This window comes from Penicillium oxalicum, chromosome I (genome assembly GCF_001723175.1).
Source record: "Penicillium oxalicum strain HP7-1 chromosome I, whole genome shotgun sequence".
Lineage (NCBI taxonomy): Eukaryota > Fungi > Ascomycota > Eurotiomycetes > Eurotiales > Aspergillaceae > Penicillium > Penicillium oxalicum.
In genome coordinates, this window is record NC_064650.1 from 3,235,955 (window position 1) to 3,260,678 (window position 24,724).

The following is a 24,724-nucleotide window of genomic DNA, read 5'->3' on the forward strand; positions in this document are numbered from 1 at the left end:
ATGTTTCCGAGTAGATGGAGATCTGACGACAGACTTGTCTCAAATGCAAGAGTGGCAATCGGAGTATCTCTCTGTTGTTGATGCGAGGCCACCTAAAGTCCTCTGGGAGTTGCAACTATGGTGCCTTCTCCCTGCTCCAATGCAGTCGCATTCATCACCCAACTTACCCCAACTTTCCCCGCTTCGCATCTACTTAAAGTCCGATTAATTACCGGACACTTCATACATTCAGACCTTCTCAAGTAGTTATACCCTCACTGTGGAACCAAGAACGTTTCCACGCATTTTCAGTATGACCGCACAGTCCAATTGGCAGGCTCTAGCTGAGGCCAAACGTCAAGCCATTCTGAAGGCGATTCCTGAAAAATGGCGACTACCAACTCCCGTTCCACCGGCCTCCAAAGTCCGCGATGTAACGGGACGCTACATCCAACAGTATCTCAGTGAGCGGGAAATCGAAATCACCGAGTCGGATGCGGTTGAAATCGCCTCTCGAACGAGTACAGGTCGCTGGTCCGCCGTCGAAGTAACAGAGGCATTTTGTCACCGCGCTGCGTTAGCACACCAACTAGTATGTCTTCCCCGTCAAAGGTTCCGTAGGAGGGAACTCGTCTCACGTGGACCATAGGTCAATTGCCTGCATGAGATGTTTTTTGAAGCAGCTTTGGAAGATGCACGAAAGTTGGACGCATACTTTGCCGAGCATCAGAGGCCTATCGGCCCTTTGCACGGTCTTCCTGTCAGTCTGAAGGATCAGTTCCACATCAAAGGTGTAGAAACCACCATGGGCTATGTCGGCTGGATTGGCAACTTTCAGGGCCTGAAGGGGGATCCACGGCACCTCAACCACGAAAGTGAGCTCGTGAGGGAGCTGCGTGCCCTCGGCGCTGTGCTCTACTGCAAGACCAGCGTCCCAGCTACTCTGATGTCCCCGGAGACAGTGAACAACATTATCGAATACACATGGAATCCCAAGAACCGCTTTTTATCTTGCGGTGGAAGTTCAGGAGGCGAGGGTGCATTGCTTGCTCTGCGAGGATCCCCCGTCGGCTTTGGCACCGACATTGGAGGGAGCGTTCGAATTCCATCGGGCTTCAATTACCTCTACGGACTCCGTCCATCCTCCGGCCGCACGCCGTACGAAGGCGCGGCTAATTCGATCGATGGTCAGAGCACGATTCTGTCTGTGATCGGCCCTATGGCACCCACTGCACGCTCTTTGGTGATGATCATGAAAGCAGTTCTGAGCCAACAACCCTGGTACCACGATCCTCTCGTGCTCGACCTACCGTGGCGCGACGATGTTGTGCAACAAACACGGGCTCTAATCGAACAGTCAAAGGGCGGCACCCCCAGTCTAGCTTTTGGCATTTTACGCTGGGATGGTATCGCGCGGGTTCATCCGCCCATCGCTCGCGGCCTAAAAATTATAGAGTCGACCCTCAAACGTCTGGGTCATAAAGTGATTCCATGGAGCCCACCTTCCCACTCCAAGGCCTTGGAATTAGCAGTCAGTAACCCCTCCCCTATAATCCTGCGGACATTTTTCTTTTCTTTTTCTTTTCTTCTTTGATTTTGGCGCCCGCCTACGAGGTTCTCCATCAATTAACACCATCGCAGGACAAAGCATACTCCATGGACGGCGGTGCAGACCTCGCACATCACTTCGGTCTATCCGGTGAACCCCAGCCCAGCCAAGTGATCGCCGGCTCCAACGTTCCCCTCTCTATCACAGAACTCACTGCTCTCAACGTGGCAAAACGCGAGTACCAGAAAGAATACATGGACTACTGGAACAGCACCTCTGAACTCACTGGAACCGGCCGCCCAGTGGACGGGTTCTTCTGCCCCGTCGCCCCATACGCCGCGGTCGTTCCGCATGGGTACAAACACGTGGGCTACACTTGTTTTGTCAACGTGTTGGACTATACCAGTGTTACTCTGCCCGTGACTCATGCCGACAAGAATGTCGACGTGCGATCGGCCACTGACGAACCGGCGGATAATGTTGATTGGGACTGTGAGTTCGCTTTTGACTTCCCGGGGGGGAGGTAGACGCAACAATGCTAACGCTTTTTTTTGGAATAGATGATGCAGAAGTGTATGACGGGGCACCGGTGGGGATCCAATTGATCGGACGTCGGTTGCAGGAGGAGAAGATATTGACCTTGGCGGAGTATCTCGGTGACGAACTGGGTAAAACTGCTTGAGTCTGATATGATCTGAGGGACTCGTGTTGAATTTTGTCAGATCGAATAAATGGGGAATGTTTTGGGGGAGGGGGGGATCAGAGATAAGTTTCTTTCTGGCTCCACGTTCCTGGAAGGGTTGCCGATTAGAACGAGGCCAAGCAAGCGCAAGTCAGTGGAATAGGTACTAAAGTACTCAAATTATAGGGCTATCTGCTCAGAGATATGCTAGATTAAATACAATTCCCATCTCCATTTGACAATCGAAAATACAAGAGAAAGGGAGGATAGCACAAGGGAAATGAGAAGAAACTGAAAAGAGAAGAAAGGGTATAAATTAAGTAAATAGCTTTATCTTGTACAAACCAAGGTAGACAAACCATGTCGCTTTAGAAAAACCAAATGTCAAATATTCACACACAAAGTCCCATCCGGCGCCTTGACTTGTCATGTCGATCAGCCACGCGGTGCAGAAGGCAGTGTCTGTCCCGACGGCGCGGCCAAGTTCGACAGCATCGGGGTGGACGAGGGCCAAGTACCAGGACCCGAAGTCTGAATTGTGGACGGGTCTCCGAGGCCGAGACCATCCGATCCATTTGTGAGTCGTTGACGCTTGACTTGGGGCCCTGCGCCACCGCCCACAGGCGGGCTGCGAGGATCATGATGCGAATAGGGCGAAGCGTAGTTGGTCGATGAGGCTGGAGTGCCGGCATTGGCAGGATCGGGACTCACCCCGTTGTTATTTGGCTGGAGAGGTCGCAGTCGATTAGGATGCGGAGAGGACTGGTCCTCACTTGCTCGGGATGGGCGAAAATCATGATGGGTATTGTCCGACTCTCGCAGAAGACTGGGACTTTGGCTGACTCCGCTCCGGCCGACGGTTTTGTCGTGCATGACGACCCGTTTCCATTTGGATACTACGTGGTCGAAATCCCAGCGCGATGAGTCCGGCCCGATCACACTGCCCTGCGCGTCCAATTCGCGAGCCACGTCGCGAGGGATGGGGAGCCGGTCGGGTGGGAAGAGAGCGAATTCACGGGGCCATTGACACGAGCCAAGTCTTTCTACCTGGGCTCGGAGCTGGTTGGCCTCCTGCTGGACCCGGGCGAGTTGGTCTTCGAGAGATTTGCGCGTCTCTACCTCGCGGGCGAAGGCGCGTGTGATCTCCAGCTGCCAGGCCTCGCGACGGGTCTCATGCGAGAGCTTATTCCAATGGTTGAAGGCCAACTCCAAGTGCTGAATACTGAGCTCCTCGTGCTGATGTCCCGTTCGGCTAATGGTTGCACTGTCGAGTGCACCACCATAGGCACCCGGGTAGGCACCGGTGTCCTTGGAGAGTTGTTCTGAGCGCCATTGAACGATCTTGGAGCGGATTGCTTGGCGGACGATGTCCAAGTATTCAATACCGGGTGGTTGAATGGGAAAAGATGTGGGCGAGGAAAAGGGATTCGCCGCAAAGAGGCTCGGTGGAGGCGGCAGAAGCTGGAGACAAAGGGAAGGGAACGTCTGCGATTGAATGTCAAAGTCGAATGGCGACAGGCGTGGACGGTGTCGGGCACTAATATGAGAAGACTCGATTAACCCCGGGATTGCAGCAGCGAAAGAAGCAAACAATCACAACAACAAAAAAAAAAGGAAGGTGCTGATCAAGTTGGGGATCCTGTCACATACGTTGCCGCCTTGATGTTATCCAGCACCTCGCGCAAAGCCAGCTCAAGCGCTTTCGTAGTATCCGGGTTATTCGCGGTCGCACCTCGAGTCGCAAATTCTGGCAAGTGTGACGGGGCCGCCCGCGACTGAGAAGATGCCATGCGATTTCCATCTGTCGGGCGACTCGGATCAGGAATATCATTGATGACGCCTGTCGCATGCCACGTGGGAGTATTGAACATCATGCGCACGGCGGAATCGCGCGGCTTGGAGGCCGCTTCTCCAGGGATCTGAGTTCCATCATGGCCTCGTTTAGCTGTTCGCTCGGGCGTGCCATCGTGTTTGCCGGAACTGGTTCGAGCCTGTCGACGAGTGATTCCGCTTCGAATGCGCCGGATTTCTTCCACATCATGAACGCCATCCGGCTTCTTCTTAAAGAGGAATTGGTCGAGATGCCGACCCAGTGAAGAGGAGGTGAATGCCTGTCCACAATACTGGCACTTGCGATCTTTGGCTGTCGCGTTGGTCCCGGACTTAGACGCAGACTCTTGATCGTACTTCCGGTCGTCTTGGGAATCCTCGGGCGTATCCCGGGGCACAGACTCGGTCATGGTGATGAGCAAAGGGAAGCCAGACAGGCGGCGATTGAAGTGAAAGAGCAACGTCAGAAGAGGATTTGATTCAAGAAAGAAGGCCTGACACGCTTGCTATGAGAAACGGAAAAGCCGTTGGCGCACGACTTGGTTGTAAGAATTGGCGGCGGGCGGAGCTGCGGGAGAGACAAAGTTCCGAGGAGCCACGCACGCCAAGCTTCCACGCGCGCGTTCGAGACAGTCAGCGCGGCTGTGTCCGAAGTACCTGATGACGCTGAGGTGAACTATGTAGTGGCTGTTGGGCCCTTTGATACAATGTCTGCCACTACCGAAGGGTGAACGTGGGATGGGGAATAGGGAATATCAATCTCTACGCTTGACAGCCCTCTTCTCGGCCGTTTCTTTCCGCAGTTGGACGTGAGAAACGTGGGCTGGTTGATTGTACACTATACAAGACATACTTCGGCTTGGTGCGGCGTGTATCAAAGTGTGCGTGTGTAACACGCCCCACAGCCGAGCAGCAGCGATTGCCATCTAGCGATGGACGTGCAGACAAAAAAAGAGATCAATGCTAGGTGCAGGTCATCTTCCTCGAACCACTTCGGTCTGGTCGTACATAAAACAGGATATCTTGTACTTAGCGTTCAATAATTCCAGATTTGGAACAAAGATATCAGCTTGAGAATTATAGATAGTAGATGGTAAATACATCATGTCCGCAAGACGAAAAATCCAGCGCTGGGCTAGACAGGCAAGGATGAAAGCCACTGCGCATCGGTTCGCATACCACACGGGAGGCATCGCTCTACCCATAGATGCGCACGTACATCAAAAGCAAAGTGAGGCCGAGACGGAGCTATACTAAGACTGCTCGTGGTTGTCCAGGTTCTTCTGGCGGTCATTCTTCTTCGTCTTTGCCTTTTGGGACTTTCGTTGGCCCACCCATTTCTTCACATCTTGAACCCCATGGAGATAAATCCACGAGAAGACAAATACCAATGCGAAGTTGAAGATGACAAACGCCCAGAAGATACCCTAATTGTCAGATGTTAGACCCATGCAGGCGGTAAACAATGCAGAGAACTTGTGCTGCAACTTACATAATCTCTCCACTTGTGAGAATAGGAGATGTTGAAGCTTTTAGCCTGTGCAAAAAAAAGGAAGTCATTATAAGTAAGCTGTTCATCTCAACGGGCAGATTACTGTCATATCGGGAGAAACTTACAAATTGGTCACCCGTTGCATATTGACAGTATCCGCAAAGTCCATTGGCGGCATTGCGAATGGTACCACCAGCTTGTTGTGCGAATGCCCCGGCATACGACTGACAAGTTTCACCAGCCGGTGCGCTGAAGTATGCCTCTTCCCGATCAAGACAGACAATGGGGACATTGTGCACAAGAACAGAGAGAAGACCTTCCACCAGATACGTAAAGGGTGTGAGCCAGTACATCCACGACTGCCAGAAGTGAGGAAGCTGCGCATATGGCACGACGACACCGCAGAAGGACACAACAAAGGTGAAGAAGGAAGGCACAAGCAGCGAGGCAAAAAGCTCGTTCGGGGAGAATGCAGCGATAAACTGCCCAAATCCGACGTAGAAGCACTCGAACAGCATCAGCATCATCCAAGTGTAACCAGAGGAGAATGAGTCCCGTGGGAACCAAATACCCCAGTACCTATGAAGATTCGGGGTCTATTAGTGACTGCTTCATTTCAATGATCCGAAAAAGAAAGCGCAATTAAAACTCACCAGCAGTTGAAATAAATGGAGCCAGCAACAATGGAGTAGGGTAACTCAGGGATGATGGTGCTGACAACAAAGGCGACCCAAGAATAAATCTTAGAATTGGACTCCCGAGACTCATAGATTCCGCGGAAATGCAGGAATTTGGGTTGCAGTTGCTGAATCAAAGGTGGTGAGATGGTCAATGTCATGAAAATCGAGAACAGTCTCGACTGCATGTCAATGGAGCCATTGCCCAAGTGCCAAAAGGTGAACGTGTTGAAGAGACCGGTGAAGATGTGCAACAGCATTTTTCCCTAAAGACGTTATTAGCCTGCGAGACTCAGAGCATGAAAGACAGAGCTTCACTCACGAGAATGTAGTCCGGAGATCGCCAGTACGCCACAAAAGCCCGCTTTGTGACGGCATAGATTTGCACGTGAAGAGGCATAGCAAACTCGCGATCGTCTTTCACCACGTCACCTTGTCCCTGGTTCCGTCGAGAAGACACGGTCTTCTCAAGGTCTTCAGACAGCTGCTTCGCCTCCGTTGAACTTTCCCAAACATCTGCCCAGTCTTGTCCCTTGTAGTCGGGGTTACCTGCGCCAATAACCTCGAGCATGTACTACCAACCCAACCCCCGTTAGAGAAGTGCAAACTGAGAGGGAAAAAAAAAAAGAAGTACTGACCTCAGCGGGGTTAGCACTTGGTGAGCATTTTTTGCCGCCGTTGCGCTCAAAATAGTCGATCAAAGTCCTGGAGTCGGAGCCAAGGGCACCGTTGTACACCACACGCCCTCCGCTCTTCAGCAGCAGGAGATCATCAAACTGCTCGAAAAGAACTGCCGAGGGCTGATGAATGGTACAGAAAACGGCCTGGCCCGCATCGGCCAACCGGCGCAGGAAACGAACAATGTTGAACGCTGCCAATGAGTCCAGACCAGACGTAGGCTCATCGAGGAAGAGCAGCAGCTCCGGCTTACTGGCCAGCTCCACTGCGATCGTAAGACGTTTTCGCTGCTCTTGGTTTAAGCCGGAACCCGCCGTGCCCACAGTAGCACCTGCGATTGAGCGCATCTCAAGTAGATCAATGATCTTCTCACAGTAGTCATACTTCTCCTGAATAGGAACTTCCTTGGGCTGTCGCAGCAAAGCAGAGAAGCGAAGGGATTCGCGCACGGTGGCAGTCGGCTCATGGATATCTGACTGCTCAGCAAACCCAGTGGCTCTTTGGAAGCTCTTGGGCAGAGGTCTTGACGATTTGGTCAGTTCGGAAACTTTGCAGCGTTTCTCTTCCCTGGGACAGACCACTTACTTTCCATCGACCAAAAAGTCTCCGGTAATGACACCAAAGTTTATGCGCTGAGCCAACACATTGAGCAGTGTAGTTTTTCTTCGATAGATTAGCGACACGTCCAGGGTATCACAGGCAAAAAGAACTTACCCAGCACCCGATGCACCCATCAAAGCCGTAAGTCGACCAGGTTTCACAGACCCACTGACATTTTGAAGCAATTTGCGTTCCCCACCCTTGTAGGGAATGGTGTAGTTCACATTTTGCCAGGTGAAGACAGCGGTGTTCTTCGCGATATTTTGGGGAGTTTCTCCGCTCTCCTCTCGCTGCTCCTCGGGAGACGGACCATTCTTCTCTGCCGACTCGAGGTCTGCACTGGATTTCTTGCCATCAATAGCGTCTTTTACCCCTTGTGGCTCCTCGCCTCTCTTGAAAACAGTCACAGAGCTTCCACCTCCATTGGGCTTTTGAAGTTCCATTCCAAGCATCGTCAAGGCGACAAAGAAAATGAACCATGCGATGATAATTCCGACATTACGCCACAGGTGAGATCGGGTGTAGGTGAAAGCAGTCTGGATGTAGTTGGCGCCTTGGACAATCAAGCTACCCGGCGTACTGCCCTGGATCGCACATGTCTGATGTTCAGGTGAAACATTCGGACCCGAGGGAACAATGTAAGGTGGAACGCATTGAATCTGCAGATTATAGAATTCGTTGGCCATCAAGGCTTCGAAGGCATATTGGACGGGATTGATCCATATAAGCCATTTCAGCCATGGGTGCATTTTCCATGGTGGAATCAAGTATCCTGTCATCATTCATGAGTCAAAATTTCCAAGAAAAATTCGAAGCTCACGTGTAAATTTCACCTGTATAAACGATCAATGCCTGTATGGCGACTCCCGTCAGACGTGTAGCTGGACGAATTAGCAACTCTCCATATTTGTCACACAGGTCGAATATGAGCTTACCGACGTCCAATGAAGAACAAAGCGCTCCACATGCACGGAAGAATGAGTACATGGTCATCGTCAACAAGAAGATGACAAAGAGATTGATGAAGAATTGAGAAGGGGTCCGGGCGAGATTTGACATGCTGCCCGGATTCGGTCAGCATCTTTTCCCTCGACGAGAGCAAGGACTGTCGACCTGGAGGAAAAGACACCTACAAGTATACTATGAGATCAAAGAGCACCACTTGGATAAATACCAGCGGAACGTCCACGACCACTTGAGCCAAAGCATAAGCCGAAGGTCGATAGAACGAACTGTAATCCGTTAGAGCCTTGTCATCCAGCAAATATTCGGCAGGTCACTCACAAACTCTTATGCTTCAACAGTACTGGGCGACTCTCAAAAGTAGCCGTCAACTCCGCAAGAGCGAGAAGGGCATTGAACAAAAGAATGTAGAACAAAACACCGCCTCTGGTGAAGACACCCGCCCTGGAGACAAGAAACAGTAGTAGTTAGTTGGATTATTCAAGAGGCAACACATACGGGTATTATGGGAAGGTCTCCACTCACGCTGTATCAGGGAGATTGTAGAACAGACTTCCAACAATAAGAGCTTGAAAGATCAGAACGAACCACTTGCCGAACAAAGCGGCCGTGTCGCCGAACATGACCAGGAATTGACGATGCGTGAGGATGGCAACCTGCTTCCAGAATGGAATAGTAAAGTTCTTCTCGGGAGCTGTCTTCCGCGCGGCCTCTCGCTCCTCTCGGGTTGCCGCAATCTGTTTCTCATTGTGTTCGATATCCCGGAGATTTTTCTGGTGGATTTCACTCTGGCGGTAGGTGGATCGGAACTCTTCGGCCGTGCGTGGAATCCGGTCTTCCCATCCTTCCTTGACTTTTCTCGCGTTCGGGTCGCTGACGGAGGTCAAGAAGTCCGGCGTGGTCCATCGAGGTGGACATTCGAAACCTAGATTCTCAAAATAGGCTTTGGCGTCCTCCGTGCGGCCGAAAAAAGCACACTTCCCGTCTTCGATCAGGATGACCTTGTCGAAGAGGTTGTAGAGGTTCTCCGAGGCTTGGTACAGAGCGACCAAGGTAGACACATTGGCCGTGTTGGTCAGACTCCTCAAACTTTGGACGTATTCTAGAGCGGTACTAGCATCGAGGCCTTTGGTAGAATTGTCCCAGCATTGAGTACTGGCCTTTGTGACCATGGCCTCGCCAATGGAGACTCGTTTTTTCTCTCTACAAAGAGGGGTGCAAGGGAAAGATGTGAGCTTGATGTGATGGGCATGTCGATATTGAGCCAGAGTGCAGCAAAAACTTACCCTCCTGAAACACCCCGAATCAATTCATTTCCCACCTTGGTGCCTAGGGCATGCTCAATCCAGAAGAGCTTAGCGATAGCGGAGAGGAAGGTCTGCTGATAATCCTTTCTGCTCTCGCCCGGGATTCGCGAGTTTTGGTCTGGGGTGCGCGACTTGAGTGCGAACAGTAAGGTATCCTTCACAGTTAAGGTGGCATAGTGAAGATCTTCTTCGGGGTTGTATGAGACTGTATTGTTATGCTTTAGCAGACGCTCTGGACGCCTCGTATTGAGGTGACGATGGTGTCTTGCCTACCTTCAGACCGATACTTCTTGGCCATGGTGATCGCATCCGTACCACCATACAGCACATCGCCCTCGATGCTCTCATATCCATATCGCTGATTGCCAATAACTTTGAGAAAGGTTGAGCACCCCGAGCCCGGACGACCGAGGACAAGAAGCATTTCTCCCGGATTGACCGCTCCCTTTGCACACAGAAGGTCAGCTCGTTTGTACTTGTTTTCCGAATGAGAAAGGCCCATTCGGGCGCCTGCGACATACCGAGAAGTCATCCAAGATGGTCCGCACCTCCGACTTTCCACCACTGGCCCCCTTTCGTCCTCGTGTGAGAAGGCCTTTGATGAGACGGGGAAGGCCGAGGAAAATATCCCCGTTGGTGGGCTGGAGCGCTGCTCCGAGTCCCACGCCTTTCACCGTCAGGTTTTTCCAAACGACGCCAGCATGTCTGGTCTTTTCTTCATCCGAATTGGCCTTGCGTTCTGATCCAAACATTCGCGAGATTAACCGCTCAATCTGCGCCCACTCTTCGCCCTCGTGACCTGAAGCGTGGCTTTTGCGTCGGGATATTGTCTTTTTGATTTCATCGTTGTCTAGACTCTCGCCTTCGTCGGAATATTCCTCGGACTGGTGATGATCGGTCTTTGGGGATGATTTGGCACTGGCACTGTCGGATGAAATGGACCCCCAGGCGGTACTTGACGCTGCTGGACCGGACGATGGGGACGCCTGCCCGTTCTGATCATGATAGTCTGAAGACCTCATCTCTGGCTGGGAGACGCGGTCGTGGTCCATCCTGGTAACTCGTAGATAGCACCTCGCAACCTACGTCGCGACGTCTCTCTTGAGGTCACTCCGAGAATCGCGACTGCTGTGTCACGTACGGTGGCACAGGACTCTCGGTGTGTTACTTCAAGCCAAAGCGGAAAGAAGCAGCGAATTGCCTTCTAGATGCTAGGAATGATCCGGGGGAAACAATAAAAGAGATCTATCTATCATGAGAGAGCCGCTGGCCAAGGGTCACCATTATTGAACCAACTGGTAGCAATTACGTCAAATCCCAAGGAATCCAATGTACCGCCTCGACGAGCAAAACCAAGTCCAACCATAGTTGGCGCTCGGTTTCGGTCTCGGCCTCGGAGACGGAGCAACCTGAGCGTGTTTCCAAAACCCGGACGAGTTGGAGGACGCCAATCCCTTTAGTGGGCAGGGGAACCAATGAGGGCAACAACATACATGACGACGTCTGACCTACTGCTCTCCATGAGTCGGATTCCATCGTGAGCGAGCATGGATAAGGTGAGCTCAGCATCAGAAGGATCCACAGGGTCCCGATCTGGCCCAGTGCGACCGACCCAATTCCTCGTCCCGCCGCCCTCCGCTCCGTAGAGCCAAGGGGGATCAAAGGGGGACCACTCGTCACGGACGGTGGCAGCTTCCCGGAAAGCGGGCGCTCATCGGTCGATCGATGAAGTCATTCGGGGGAACAACCTGTCCGAGGCCAAGGCGTCACGCTTGATTCAACCACAAAATGGATCGATAGAATGTGGGATGGAGGAAAAGGTGTGGAGAAGGCTCCACGGGCACGATTGATTTGCTGGAGACCAAAAGGGTGCCCCCAGTTCCATCTCTGGAGCGAAGATCAGATCGAGTCCCAATTCTAGATCTCGTAAAAGATTGGAATCGACTCTTGGTCCCATGAACGCTCAATAATCAATAAATAGATCGCCCAAGAGGCCTTCATTCATGGTGTCGGAAGGAGAGCCGGAGGAGGGGTAGAGGAGACTTCTAGGAATGAGACACAGAGAGCGGCTCTTGATGATGACGGCGGGCTTTGGTGCGACTGCGGAGGCGAGATTTTCTTCACGAGAACTGGCATGTTGCATGCGGGAAATCGAAATCGGCGGGTGGCTGCTGGTCCCCGGTCAGGTGTCGGTTTGACGTGTCGGTTCTTCGGCTGGAAATGACCTTCATGCCCGTCCACAAGGGCACAGAATCTAGTACTACAATCACATTAGTACATAAATGCAAATTTACTACGCACGTTGAGGTTTCTTGCTCAGGCAGGTGTGAGAACATAATGGACGGCTCAATGCCCGTGTGACTCGAGCTGACCATCGAAGCTGCTCCAGTGGGACGACACGGATTACACCAACGCATATAACAGGTGAAAATGATTCTCGGGGGGAGTAAGGTGCATGGTCTTCAAGAGCAGATCAATGTCGGCAAAACGATTCATCCTGATCTCTCGGATCCCCCTTCGAGTGAGGAAAACCTCTACCGCACGCATCCACATATTAATATGTCACGAGTCAGGTTATGTGAATATACTTCCAACCTACTAATCTCTCGCGTGTCATACACCCATACATGACTCAACATGGTTAAGCGGCAAAAAAAAATCCTTGAGCTGTTGATTTTTCACACCTTCTCACTCCTTTTGCACGTAACCAGTCTACAGCATGGACTAAACACCCATTCCACCACACTCCAGCCTTAATCTATAAATTCCACTGCGCGGCGGAATCACGCGGGGCATAGTGGAATTGCGATACGTACTAAAGAGTCGCACGCGCAACCACCCGCCGTCTGTGCACGAGATTAACTCGAGCCAATGATTCCCGCCAACGATCGGGGGATCCACCTCTCAATTCCAAGGGATACCCATCCATTATCTGGCTCTTCTTTCTGCCCCATCGATCAGAGAAAAACAGCCTTAGCATGGGAGTGCGCTGCTCTCGAAGAATCACACCAGACCTCACGAATCGCAGCAAGCCTTTGGTACTTGTCTCCGTCCAAATACCGAACTGCGTGAGACCGCATCCTGAGAAAGTTTTCGTTGGGCTTGGAGGTAGTAGCTTAGATCGGCTTCCGGCCAAGTATATGGCCACATATATAGCCAAACTTGGAGTTGGTACCTGCAGATGACGACCCTTATTATGAGTTTCATAGAACGAGAAGAAACCCCAACCGAGAACAGCGAATACCTAAGTAGTTACAACCCTCCCTTTCCCCATGCTAATCAACCGCTCAACCTTCTCAAATACAAGAGCCACTTGATTTGAAGACTACATGCAATCCATCGGGAGAAAAAAAACAGGAAAAAAAACAGAGCAAACGACTTTTCTCGCAATATTGAACATTGTCTCCGTGCAATACCTACCCATGTATTTCCCTCTTATCACACCATGCTTGATTTATTTATGGATCTATTCAGCCATTTCCAGATTGGGCTATTTAGGCCTCAAACTCCATATTTCGCTCAGATCAAATCTGACCCTTGTTTTTCTCCGACACTTACTAAGGTTATCATGCCCTCGATATCTAATTCGTTTATATACAATCGAGCTATTTGGATGATTGACCACTTGATCTCGATTGGTTTCTACTTACATCCCTGCATGGGTGTAGGAACCTTCTGGGAGTAGTTTGGTAGGTAACCGAATAACAGATTATTGATTTCTCAGACAGAACCGTCTCCCTACAAAATCCAATGGATATATAATGATTTCATGCTTTCCATACATAGGCATGTCAAATGCTTTAGTAGCCCTATATCCCAAGTACCTACAGCCCCGCCCAGCAGAGCATCTAGGATCTATACTACAGGGAAATAGTACCTGTAGGACCATATCGTCAATTGATGTGACATTGATGAATTTCCACCAACGTACTACTTACCGGACACCGCTGTGTCCTGGGAGACGGCGGAAAGACCAACCTCATGATGAAAGACAGGTTCCACAATGGCATTGATATTTATTTTAAGCGAGCTTTTTCATGGGTGTTACATCACTCCAGGCAATGGTCATGCCTGGTGGATCGCAACTAGGCGTGAAGTACACAGATGTACCTAATGCTCCCGCGAGACCTCCAAAGGTTCCCAAACAGGATGGCGATGTAAGAACGTCGGGTACGGGTCGGATTCCAGGTGTCGAGCCCAGCCCGGTACTCGTGCGTCGCTCTTGTTGCAATGCAACTATGGAAAGGCGGTTTGATTCTTGATAGAGATTTCTAAGTCTAATCAAATAGATTGGATAACTTCAAGCGGAGTGCTGAATATTTGCGGATCAAATTGAGCTTTTTGAGTCTGTATGTAGATCTCAGTCTCCTGTGGAATTGATCGCCCATCTGGACAAACTAATTTGCTAGATATATACTATTGCGCACTGAACTCTGGTCGAGGTTCAAGAAATATAAAAGTGAGAAGGAGGGGGAATAAGAAAAAAAAACCCAAAAGTAACACAGATCCCATCTGTCCATTCATCAACCGTTGGAGAATTACCACCTCATTAATCGTTAACCCCGGTGCAAGAAAATCATCCTGGTCGACACAGCACCTTCATCTCCTGCGTAGTATCAACGACATTCATCTAGGCAAAGCAAAGCACAGCCATGGACAGTGCAGCCATCATGGCACCGAGGTACCCAGCCGCGGGACGGGCGGCCGCGTTGGGAGGCGCAGAGGTGACAGCCGCAGGGCTGCCAGATGAGGTCGAAGCGGGAGTGGAAGCAGTCTCACTGGCACCCGAGCTGACGGGAACGGAGGCAGAGGAGCTCACGAGGGGAGTGCTGGAGATAGGAGAGGGGGTCCAAGCGGGGGTCGAGGCAACGCTGGTGCTGGGCTGGGGCACCGGAACGGTGCTCATGGACCATGAAGACCAGGCGGGAGTTGAGGAGCTCTGGACGGGAGACGAACCCCATGGCATGGTGGAGGAGGAAGAGGAGCTCATGGCCGTGGAAGAGGTTGCAGACATGGACCACGGGGGGCAGGGGGTCGATGAGGCAACGGGGGCCACGGATGAAGGAGCTGGGGCGGCGCAGTTGGAGTCGGCCATGAGCTGAACATCGACACACTGCGTGACAGAGTCACTCTCGGTGGTGTAGATGTTGCTTCCACCATTCAGGCCGGTGGCACAAGCAACAAAGTCCGAGTCACCGTTGAACTCGAGGTGACCCGAGGAAGTGACGGAGAAGCCTGGAGTACCGGCACTGCCCGCATCGCACTGGAATTGGGTGGTTTCACCTGGGGCAAGTCAGTTATGGGTTGTCATGTAAACGGTGCGGGCGTATATCATCAAGGAGATTGCTTACCAGTGACGACACAAGCACGGCCCTCGCTGTCGGTAATGACCCCATTGGACAAGCAGAACTGAGAGGGTGAGAGGGTCCAGTCGTTGACTCGAATCTGACCATCACTCAGCTGGCCCAGCTGGCCCGAGGCACCACCCGAGGTAGTGATGTGGAAGCAGCAGTCATTGCTGCGGGTCACGAGAGCATTGGCACCAACGGCCAGAGATGCAACGGCAATGGAGCCCTTCATTGTAGCGAGGTGAAGCGGAGATACGGCAGAGGATAATTGTCTGTGAAGCGAAAGCGTATGAGTGGAGGCAGAGGACCACGTGCTCAGCGAGTGTATGATTGATTCAAAAGTCTGCTACTATAGCACAGGAAATAGACAGAAAGAGAGAAGAGGGAGAGAGTCTCAACAAAGAACCGAAGCAGGACCACATACTTATAGTCAACCCCCACTGTGAGAGCAACGGATCATCGTGACAGGGCAAACAAAGCAGACCAGCCCCGGCCACCGGACTGCAGCACTGCAGCAACGGTGGAGAGTGAGGACGTGCGTGGTGTAGCGTGGACCATGTCCACCAGTGGGCCACCAGGTAGTGACACGGCGACTGCATTGTTGGACTCTGCTGTGGGGGATTCATCCATTACTCCACCCGTTTTTTTTAAATGGAGACGCATTTTCCACTTTCCTCATCAACTTTGACTCGGACCTTGAACCTTGGGCTGATAGGCGTTGCCAACTTGCCAAGGTGATTATCTCCCGATCATTGGCCGAGTGGGCAACGCTTAATCCGCCACGGGGGCCACTCATGGCCGTTAAGAAACAAGGCAACATGGACAGTCTTTGGGATCCTTTGGGGTGGAAAGGTGAACAGATGGACCAAATGGACAGGCTGACAGCGCTGGAGTGGAGCCCAAGTCCCGAGTTCACTGGAGTAACGAAATGATGCGATGGCATCATGGCTGGCCCGAACGCGTGGCTGGTGGAGAGGATCACCGACGAGCGACCTTTGAGGGCATAGTTCCCTTCAGTCCTATTGGGAAACCTTGCCCGGGAGCAACTACCAGATGCAGGTCCCTGGCCCCAGCCTCCTCGAGTGCCAGCATATCCTCCAGGAGTCGAGAAGAAAGCCTACAGAGGGACTCAAGCACTGCATCAAAAGACTGAGTAGTTCTCGGACCACTGACAGACGACCGAGTGGACAGTGTCAATAATCTCTGCCGGGCCATGCCATCACGAGGTAGCTATAGTAACTGACCGCTCTGCTCGTCCATGGTAGCGTCTCCATCAGAGCTAGTGAGCCCCCTCATTCAAGAGCTTTGCGCTCCAACTGTACCAATCGGACTTGGAATCAGGCACAATGCAATCGGAAAGCCACACGTTCCAGCCAGGAATACTGGATCATCAGGTCCCACCGTCTATCGATCATGATCAAAACAAACACTTCGCAGCGAGCAGAGAAATGATGATCCACCTGCCATTAGCAGCAATTCCTTGATGGTTCAGTCTTTTGGTCATATCTATGGTACATAGTCACCACGTTCACGCTATCGTCATGCATCATATCGGTTGCACCGAGATTCATTCCAGTACTACATGAAGATACTCGTACCGAGTACAGGGAACACGCACTTGATCACAACCAAAAAAGAAAAATAAAGGAAAATAAAGAGGCAGGCCCGGGCAACGCAATAGTGCACAAAGAGTAGCCCGTGGTCAAATCTCCTCCCCCCCCCCCTCATCGTGGCATTGAACCTGCTCTGATCCTGGCCCCCGAAAATCAAGAAATTCGACCACCGACTGGCTGTGGTGCCTTTCCTCTCAAGATGGTGGAGCTAGGCACAAGAACCGAGTCCCTCGCCGGACGATCAATGCGTCAGGTACGAGGACCAACCGACCTCACCCTCTTCCAGTCTTGACCTGTTGGGTGCCGACCGGGCCCGTTCAATAAAAAAAAACGACTATAGATTGGTGGACTTCTCCAAAGGGCCCAGAGGGTTGAATTTCCAAAGACACTTCTGCTCCAGGAATGTTGACGTCAGTGCTGGGTTGTGGCACCTTCCGACTACAGTAGTTCAGAGTCTAGACAAGTCGCGACTAGTCCGGTGGATAACAAGACAAGGTACCCAAGTAGGTGAACGGATTATATCTAATGGGACGGCCCACTGGCCGCTTCTTGCTTCTTTGGGGACGTGATCAACATCAGCGGAGTACGGCACAATCGTGCCTGTGAGAAGGTGGGAACGGAGTTGGACTGGTCAGCCTTTTGACTCCAAACGACCCTCGAATGTTCCCCCCACCGCAACTCCCTTCCCCTTGCGATTTGCGGTACCTGAAGGTGGCAAAAACGAGATGTCCAGGAATAGTAGCCGATTTGAATTGCGGCATCTGGCTCCAACAATCCTAAGTCCTACAGTGCATTGTCATGATGATCGAACGGATGGTGACAGGACATAATAGAGAATGGATCAAGTCACAAAAGATCTATAGTCAAGGGCACCGGGGATTGTAAAAGGAGAGGCTGGAAGATTCGGATTGTGGAACAGAGCGAAACTCACCAGTTGGGTAATTATCGGGCAACCACCATCGTCGGCGCTCGAGGGGCCAAGGCTCGGGCCTCTTCTGGCTAAACGGTGCCGGATTGGCCGGGTAAAGACAGAGTTGTTCCAATCCTACTGTCACAAAAAAATAGGTTGATGAGTTCGCACCTTTTGACTCATGCATGACGGACACCCCTCTGCCAGCACGATGTAATGCCTCGAGAGATCACAATGACTAGCCGCTAGCACTATTATATTCCTCATGGAAGACCATCACTCGTTCAATGTCCTCCCCGAGCGGCTCAGGCTCGATCCAGGCCCGCCACATTCCCCCGCAATTGAAGTCAAAAACCACGTTTCCACGGTAGAGCGGGCCCATCTCTGCCTTCTGGCCCCGGTTCGAGACGCCCATAGTTGAGGATGAAGACGAGGACGGTAAAATGGCCGTTGCCGTGCTGACTTCGATGCCAATGATTCCCCCTTCGCCTTCGCCGGTCACGCCCCACCGAGAGCCCGCCGATCGCTGTAGAGCACCGCCTAGTCCAGCGATGGATTGAACCGCCTGGGCAAGAGAGAGGTTCTGGAATCGAGAAAGCGAAGCGACGGAGTGAGCGGCGGCGATACGGAGGAATGTGTCTCCATCGCCGGTACCTGAAAGTGCAATTGCTTTCCTGTCGCGCCGAGGCTCAAATTCCGAGCATTCCATATCAAGTACAGACTTGAGATCGGGACCTGTGACGCAGTGCGCAGAGCGAGGCAAGTAGGGTGGAGGATCATTGTCTCGCGTCTTTGGGCCATGTGCAAACCACCTTGGTAACATGTGCCTGAAGGGCGAACCCCAGAGGTCCCAACATCCTACATTCTGCGTAGAAAGTGTGGTCTGCGTGTACGCATGGGGAGATACTGCACACTTGTCGACCAGCAGTCCACCTGGCAAGAACATATCCCACGCCTCAGCCCAGAATCCAGCACCCAAGGTTGGAGTATCTCCGATGCGACCGGGCAGCTTGTTCGTCTTACCACCCGTACTGGTAGCAACAGCCAGATTGCCCCATTGATCCAGACATACACAACCCACCGTTCCTTGACTCAGTGAGATAGGTTCATCTTTCCCTTCCAGGCCACGCCGATGCTCATCCCACCGTTTTTGTGTCCAAAACCACTCATCCGGTTTGAATTCGAGACCCCAGTCCCGAGCAAGGTTTTCCACGTGAGGCCCAGCCAGCTGCGGGTGCATACTCCCCCCATCGGCCCGGGGCGTGCCATCAGGGCTGCAGCCAGTACGTAAGAGTGATTCGCGAGCAAGTTGGATCGGATGGCGTACATTGCGGACATTCATGACGGCGGCGGCTTTCTTCAATTCCCCCGGTCGGTTATCGTCGAGGGGTTGAACCGAAGCAACCATCACCGAAGCCTCCATTTCAATGGTCCCGGCGGAGGTGAAGACGCTGCCCCGTCCACAATTGAAAAGCTCGTCGTCTTCCAGCAGTGATACGGCGTGGACGGCGGCATCGAGAGCTGTGGCGCCATCGTTGAGGAGTGCATAGGTGGAGCGCAGGTAGGACTGAAGGGATGCACGGTGCTTCTCGTAGAGATCGGGGGGTAATTTGTCACGTCGAATGTTGCCTGCTCCTCCATGAATGATTAAAGTAGGTTTACAAATTGCCATTGGGCTGGACGGAATCAAATCGAGCTTGCACGACAAGAGGAAGATTCGAGCGAAACCGTAGTGCGGGAAAGGTGAAAGCGGAGAAGTTGACCACCTGAGATCTTGAAACCTCGCCCTCTGGATCCCTGTCATGTCAGTCCATTCGCACTCCCTGGGTCAGTCGAAGTGAACAAGGACCTCAATCTCAACATCCAGGAGATAATACCTGGCACGCACATGTGCCACTCACTGAGGTGCGAAGAGGGATTCCCCAAGGGATTTGATCAGTATCATAATAGATGCAATAAGAGAAAAAATGCGTATTATGCCAGGGCTGTTACCAAATGCATTAATGTACAAGACTCCACCGTGTCCTCATTCAAACCGCGCTTTTTTTGCAGCAATGAGCAGATTCGTTCTCTCTCTTTTTTTTTCGGGAAAAAAAACGGCCTCTCCTTGCACCCGCCAACGGAAACCGAGTGTTAGTCCCAAAGCCTGGGACCCAGTCAACAGGTTTCACCAATGAAATATAACGCTTCGAAATCATAGACCGATAGAAAGGCGGTATCAAAAGCGCAAAGGGCGAGAAATCGGAAGGAACAAAGCAGAAACCTCTATGCCAAAGTCGTTTGAACGATGAAAACCCAAGCCAAACACCTGAGAAGGGAGATTCAATGTGGGAGAGTATTTATGGAGACAGAGATTGGAAGGTGGTTGATTCGGCCACCTGAGAAAGGAGGGGGATAATCGGGTATAGATTCGAGTGAGAGGATTTAGGCAAGGGCCTTTTGCTCAGAGGGAGGAGGAGGAGGGAGCTAAAGAGAAGTTTGTTATTAGTACGACGCAACTGAGAACAATCCCTTAGGAGACATCAAAACCAACCTCGAGCTTGGTGTTATCAGCCATCATACGCTGGAAACCAATACCAACACCCTCGATGACACCCAGGAAGACGGCGCACATGATGGCAGAGTTACGGGCAGCCTTGACACCACCGCGCACGGCCAAAGCACCACCAGTGAAGAAACCAGCAATAACTGGGACACTCGTTAGCAGGAATATCAATTTTGGCAACCAGGTGATTATGAACGTACTGCTGTTCCAGGGATCTTCGGTCTTGCGAATGCCCTTGATGGCGCAATCAAATGTAGAGAACTGAGTGCAAATGTCAGTAAGCCAGCTCCAAGACTCAGAAATGGGATCGCAGATCAATTTACCATGCCACCCCAAACACCAAAGTTACCACCGAGCACAGGAGCGCGAGCCTTGATGGCAGTCAGGGCACCTATCCGACGCTCGCCATAGGGGCTGTTGCGGAAGCCCTTGACACCGTGCCAGACGGCACCACCAATGGCACCCATACAGAAAGCACCACCAAAGTCGCTCAGGGCGACCCAGGGGCAGGGATCTCTCGAGTGATCCATTGTATGTGAAGTTGTGGAGGGTAAAGGTGGAGAAAGGTTGGACGAGTTGAGATGATTGTGGACGGGACTGGTTTGTCGCGACCGTCAACAACAGCGATGAGACCGGGAGACCGATGGGAGGGAAGCGCTAACGATGGCTGAAAGCTCGCCGCAATGGAAACTCTGAACAAGACAACAGCGGTCCTGGTAAAAGAGGCAAATCGACGATGGGATGACGATGTCGGGGATGCGGGTGGATGACTTTTTCTTCTACTTGGCTGGTCCGGGGGGCCCGTGACCTCACGTGATGATAACTCCGGTCGCCACCGGTGCCATCGGGCGCTTCAGGAGAGGAAAAAGGGCTTTGGTTGGTGCTGTCACCCGCAAGAACTATGCGGGACGCTGCAAACTTAGCACCGAACTTAATCAAGGATGAATGGCATTGCCCGGGGCAAGGGAACTTCTCGGGTTGACTTTGGTCACATCCATGTGCAGAAATTTTCCATCCTCGATGATTATGCAGCCTCTCAACCCCTGCAGATGCTAGATATCCGTCGGTGTAAACAGAGAGCTGTTTTGCTCTGCTTGATGGCTCACATTTGACTGTGCAGCATGACCGCAACTGCCTATATCTGGGGGCGCGATCAAGTTTCCCAGTGGCTCAACTACTTGAATCGCCCATTGCTTTGATTGTTACTCATACACTTCCAGGAAGCAAACATATTAAAAGCAGACTATGAGAGAGCGACCGATTGGGTATCACGAGGTTCTGTATACATAATTGCGACCGTCAAAGCTATCTCTATGACGGAAGGTTCCAAATGAAATCTAGCCCCCCACTTTCGTACATTGGAAATTGAACATTGTTGTTCATGCTAAACGGCGCCATCGAAGGATCAAATGGCAAAGACAGCCAGTCATCTGCCATATCGTTCAGAGATGGCATAAAGCCCATATCAGAGGTCAAAGTTTGCGGCGCAGTAGCATTGACCGTGCTCGGTCGTTCGCCATTTTCGGGCCAAGCTGGTGGCCCCATTGAGGATCGACGCGTGGTATCGCGGCTATTCTGGGCACTTGAGTTGTGGTTTCTAGTGACTCTCGAGGAAGCAAGAAGATTCCGACGCAGGCGGGACACGTGCATCTCCAAAAGCGTCGCATAGCGAGTGCTGAGATGCACGTCATCAAGCGCATTGGATTTCAGAGCACTGATGCTTTTCTCGAGGACTTCAAGGGACTCTCGCAGCGTCCCTTGTCGAGTGCCAAGACTGAGAGCCTTCATCAAGAATATCGAGGCGCTCGTGATTCGAAGGACGATGCGCACGGGGGAGAACCGCAGGGCTCCCACTTCTGCAAGATTTGTGACCTTCTGCAGAATCTGGCAGCACCCGTCAATCACTTCCTGGATGTAGTCGTAGTCTGTCGGGTCAATGGTCATGGGGCGGACATCGTCAAGATTGTTTAGATCGGCATCCGCCACAGCCCGCTCCACGACGGCTTGCATGCCAACAGAGTGGGTGTATACCCGAACAAAGTGGTATTCGATAAAGAGGTCATTATAAAAGGCGGTGTCGAGATTGCTTGGGTGAAGATATTTGTCTTTCCATTGATTGAGCAGGGGCCGGAAATGCTCGAGCAGGCCGACGTAGCGACCACTGTGGAGTTGCTGACGGGCAAATTTGGCCGAGGGGAAGAACATGTCGGTGACTGATTGTGCCAACTTGGTGAGCTCAATCCACGAATCCATAAACACCAGCCATGTACTTCCGGGCTGACTCAACCCGCGTGGCTTGCGCCCTCCCAGGACTGCGTGGTTGAGTGACTGCGGTATGGGTGACATGCAACCAATGCGCCAAGCTAGCTGATTGATATACACGTAGAGAAGTCGTTGGACTCTCTGTCGTCGGAGCCTAATCTGCTCTTTCCATTGCTGGTCGTCGGTGTATGGATCACTCTCTTCTGTCTCAAACAGGCCGAGCTCATGGGCTAGTGAAAGCGCACATCCAAGCAGCATCCACGACATTTGATCAGACCTTCGCGACGGTTCAACCATGTCCTCGATCCATCGACTTTCTGTTGTTTCCCTCCTGTCGGAGACTTCAGAAGGATTCGGATCAGTCGATATTAAGTCATCATCCCAGCCGTCCGCCTCGGGTGGAAAATGGAGGGAGCGCGGATGCCACTCTGCCATGAGCAAGAGGGCCTCGACTGTCCCGAGACTCCTGATCTTGGATTTGGTGGACTTTTCTTGGCCGAAAATAAGCCTTGTTGTCAGCTGCTGACAATATTGCCACAGACGATGATGGATAAAAAAGTTCCTCGACTCTCCACTTGCGCCAGGTAGAATGTGATAGCGAGAGGATATCATTAGAATGGTAGAGCACAGAACAGGCTCGCGTGAGATCAGCGAGAAGTGGTTCTGGTGATTGGCGTAGAAGTCGGTCAAGATGGGCGACAGACAGGACATGTTCTTATAGAATCTGTCATTCGATATATCAGCCAGCAGTTCCCACCCTGGGTCGCTCATCCGATGAGATGATTGCAGATGATGGACTTACAAGTCGACAAAAGTCACTGCTTCTCTTGCAGAGAACCACCCCATTTTAACAAAGCGACATGCCCCCCATGTGCGCAAAGTTTCAGCTGATGCCTCTGACAGCTCGACTGAATGTTTCACACGGGGAAATGACTCCAAAGCAGCCGGACTCTCAAAGCTCTTGGGGGTAGCGTGCAGGTGTCCGTTAGAACCGCCCACTTTGCTGTCTGCCCCTTGAGATGGACTCTCGTCGCTAGGCGCATTGTCCTCCTGGCCGGCAGTTGCCGCCTCAAAGAGTATGTTTAAAGCATCGTTTCCACTCGCGACAACCGTTCGCATCATGGAGTTCGCCAAGGTCGACCCGGAGCGGTGGCGATTATCTTGGTATGCATTGGTTGAGGCCGAATTGGCGGGTACCGAGCCATCTGCAATTGACTGAGGACTGATTCCCACTTGAGGACTATGCGCGTTGTGTGGTGACTGCTGAGACCGTGCGAATCCCCAGCTATGCTGGAAGGGACTCGTCGAGTCCTGGCCATATTGAACAGGTCGATGCGCTTGCGAGAATTGGCCGCCCGCCTGGTCAGCGACGGCGTTTGTGCTCTGGTAGTGACGCTCGTTCGGCGATATCTCGTGATCGTTGTCTTCGGAAGATCGTCCTAGACCAAGTCGATTAGACTAAAAATTGCCCGACGCGGACTACACTGCGTCGATCGACCTCGACTTACCGCGCTTGCGCGACCTCTCCCAAGCGCGCTTCTCAGGGAAGACGCACTCTCTCATCTCTCTGCGACATCGCGCACATGGTGGGCCGATCGGTAAGCCGTCCGGACCCGTCCCTAGATCGCACTTTGCCTTGCGTTGCCGACAAGGAATACATGCCTTGTAGGTGCGCTGATACGGACGGTCGGGACGGGATGGCCTGGCCCCATCCATTGTCACCCACACACTCTTGCAAAGTAGACGACAATCTCAGCCCGGGTGAATCAGGCAATGCCGACTAGCAATGGCAATTTCTTCGGGGTGGGTATCTGGCATGAGGAAGTGGATGCGTGAACTGATGGGAGCTCAAAGGCGAGCAAAAAGGCAGGTGGAGAATGCCGCTTCTACCCGGGCGAGGGGCGGGAGACCGAGGGAGCATCTCGTCCACCCTTAATCAGGTAGTGGATGGGCTGGTGGGAGACTGTTGAAAGTGTGAGTGTGGACAGACTTTTGATTAACAAGAACTGGCCCACGTGTACTGATTTGGGACGACTTTCTTTCTTTTCTCTCTTCCATCTGAGACTCCCCTTCGAACTAAAAGAGAGGGAAGTTCAGTCGAGGTGAAACCCCAGTCGCTATTTCTTTTGGAAGCAGCTGCAGGGCGCTTCCGCGGCTCAATCTAGCTGCTGCAGCTGCAACGTCATTTTACATCAGGCCGAATGAGAAAGATGCCTCACTGCCTGATGAAATAGGCTAAATGAAAGGTCAATCACCTCTGTTATAACGATTACGCCCTCTGTTATGGAT

At 52.0% G+C, this 24,724-nt stretch overlaps 7 protein-coding genes across 7 annotated transcripts; 1 reads left to right on the top strand and 6 right to left on the bottom strand.

Moving 5' to 3' along the window:
* Positions 1 to 292: 292 nt before the first annotated feature.
* On the top strand, positions 293 to 2,210 carry POX_a01056 (Acetamidase; the record flags this gene model as incomplete). The annotated part of the gene is made up of 4 exons (XM_050109986.1): positions 293 to 571; positions 629 to 1,510; positions 1,621 to 2,020; positions 2,089 to 2,210. The coding sequence occupies 4 exons, from the start codon at positions 293 to 295 to the stop codon at positions 2,208 to 2,210; spliced, it is 1,683 nt and encodes a 560-aa protein (XP_049973754.1).
* Positions 2,211 to 2,645: 435 nt separating this feature from the next.
* On the bottom strand, positions 2,646 to 4,450 carry POX_a01057 (uncharacterized protein; the record flags this gene model as incomplete). Its single annotated transcript, XM_050109987.1, has 2 exons — positions 2,646 to 3,747; positions 3,861 to 4,450. The coding sequence occupies 2 exons, from the start codon at positions 4,448 to 4,450 to the stop codon at positions 2,646 to 2,648; spliced, it is 1,692 nt and encodes a 563-aa protein (XP_049973755.1).
* An 843-nt stretch (positions 4,451 to 5,293) lies between these two features.
* Positions 5,294 to 10,809, bottom strand: POX_a01058 (ABC multidrug transporter atrF; the record flags this gene model as incomplete). The annotated part of the gene is made up of 16 exons (XM_050109988.1): positions 5,294 to 5,467; positions 5,533 to 5,577; positions 5,658 to 6,111; positions 6,186 to 6,475; positions 6,532 to 6,783; positions 6,848 to 7,409; positions 7,473 to 7,550; positions 7,602 to 8,259; positions 8,321 to 8,368; positions 8,423 to 8,547; positions 8,621 to 8,719; positions 8,772 to 8,894; positions 8,976 to 9,653; positions 9,737 to 9,962; positions 10,031 to 10,202; positions 10,279 to 10,809. The coding sequence occupies 16 exons, from the start codon at positions 10,807 to 10,809 to the stop codon at positions 5,294 to 5,296; spliced, it is 4,515 nt and encodes a 1,504-aa protein (XP_049973756.1).
* Positions 10,810 to 14,387: 3,578 nt separating this feature from the next.
* Positions 14,388 to 15,337, bottom strand: POX_a01059 (uncharacterized protein; the record flags this gene model as incomplete). Its single annotated transcript, XM_050109989.1, has 2 exons — positions 14,388 to 15,040; positions 15,109 to 15,337. The coding sequence occupies 2 exons, from the start codon at positions 15,335 to 15,337 to the stop codon at positions 14,388 to 14,390; spliced, it is 882 nt and encodes a 293-aa protein (XP_049973757.1).
* A 2,529-nt stretch (positions 15,338 to 17,866) lies between these two features.
* On the bottom strand, positions 17,867 to 19,300 carry POX_a01060 (uncharacterized protein; the record flags this gene model as incomplete). Its single annotated transcript, XM_050109990.1, has 1 exon — positions 17,867 to 19,300. The coding sequence occupies one exon, from the start codon at positions 19,298 to 19,300 to the stop codon at positions 17,867 to 17,869; it is 1,434 nt and encodes a 477-aa protein (XP_049973758.1).
* A 752-nt stretch (positions 19,301 to 20,052) lies between these two features.
* Positions 20,053 to 20,703, bottom strand: POX_a01061 (Mitochondrial import inner membrane translocase subunit tim17; the record flags this gene model as incomplete). Its single annotated transcript, XM_050109991.1, has 4 exons — positions 20,053 to 20,094; positions 20,162 to 20,316; positions 20,374 to 20,434; positions 20,497 to 20,703. 4 exons carry the CDS (start codon positions 20,701 to 20,703, stop codon positions 20,053 to 20,055), a joined length of 465 nt encoding a protein of 154 aa, XP_049973759.1.
* Positions 20,704 to 21,484: 781 nt separating this feature from the next.
* POX_a01062 (uncharacterized protein) lies at positions 21,485 to 24,151 on the bottom strand (the record flags this gene model as incomplete). The annotated part of the gene is made up of 3 exons (XM_050109992.1): positions 21,485 to 23,159; positions 23,238 to 23,874; positions 23,944 to 24,151. The coding sequence occupies 3 exons, from the start codon at positions 24,149 to 24,151 to the stop codon at positions 21,485 to 21,487; spliced, it is 2,520 nt and encodes an 839-aa protein (XP_049973760.1).
* Between the last annotated feature and the right edge of the window lie 573 nt (positions 24,152 to 24,724).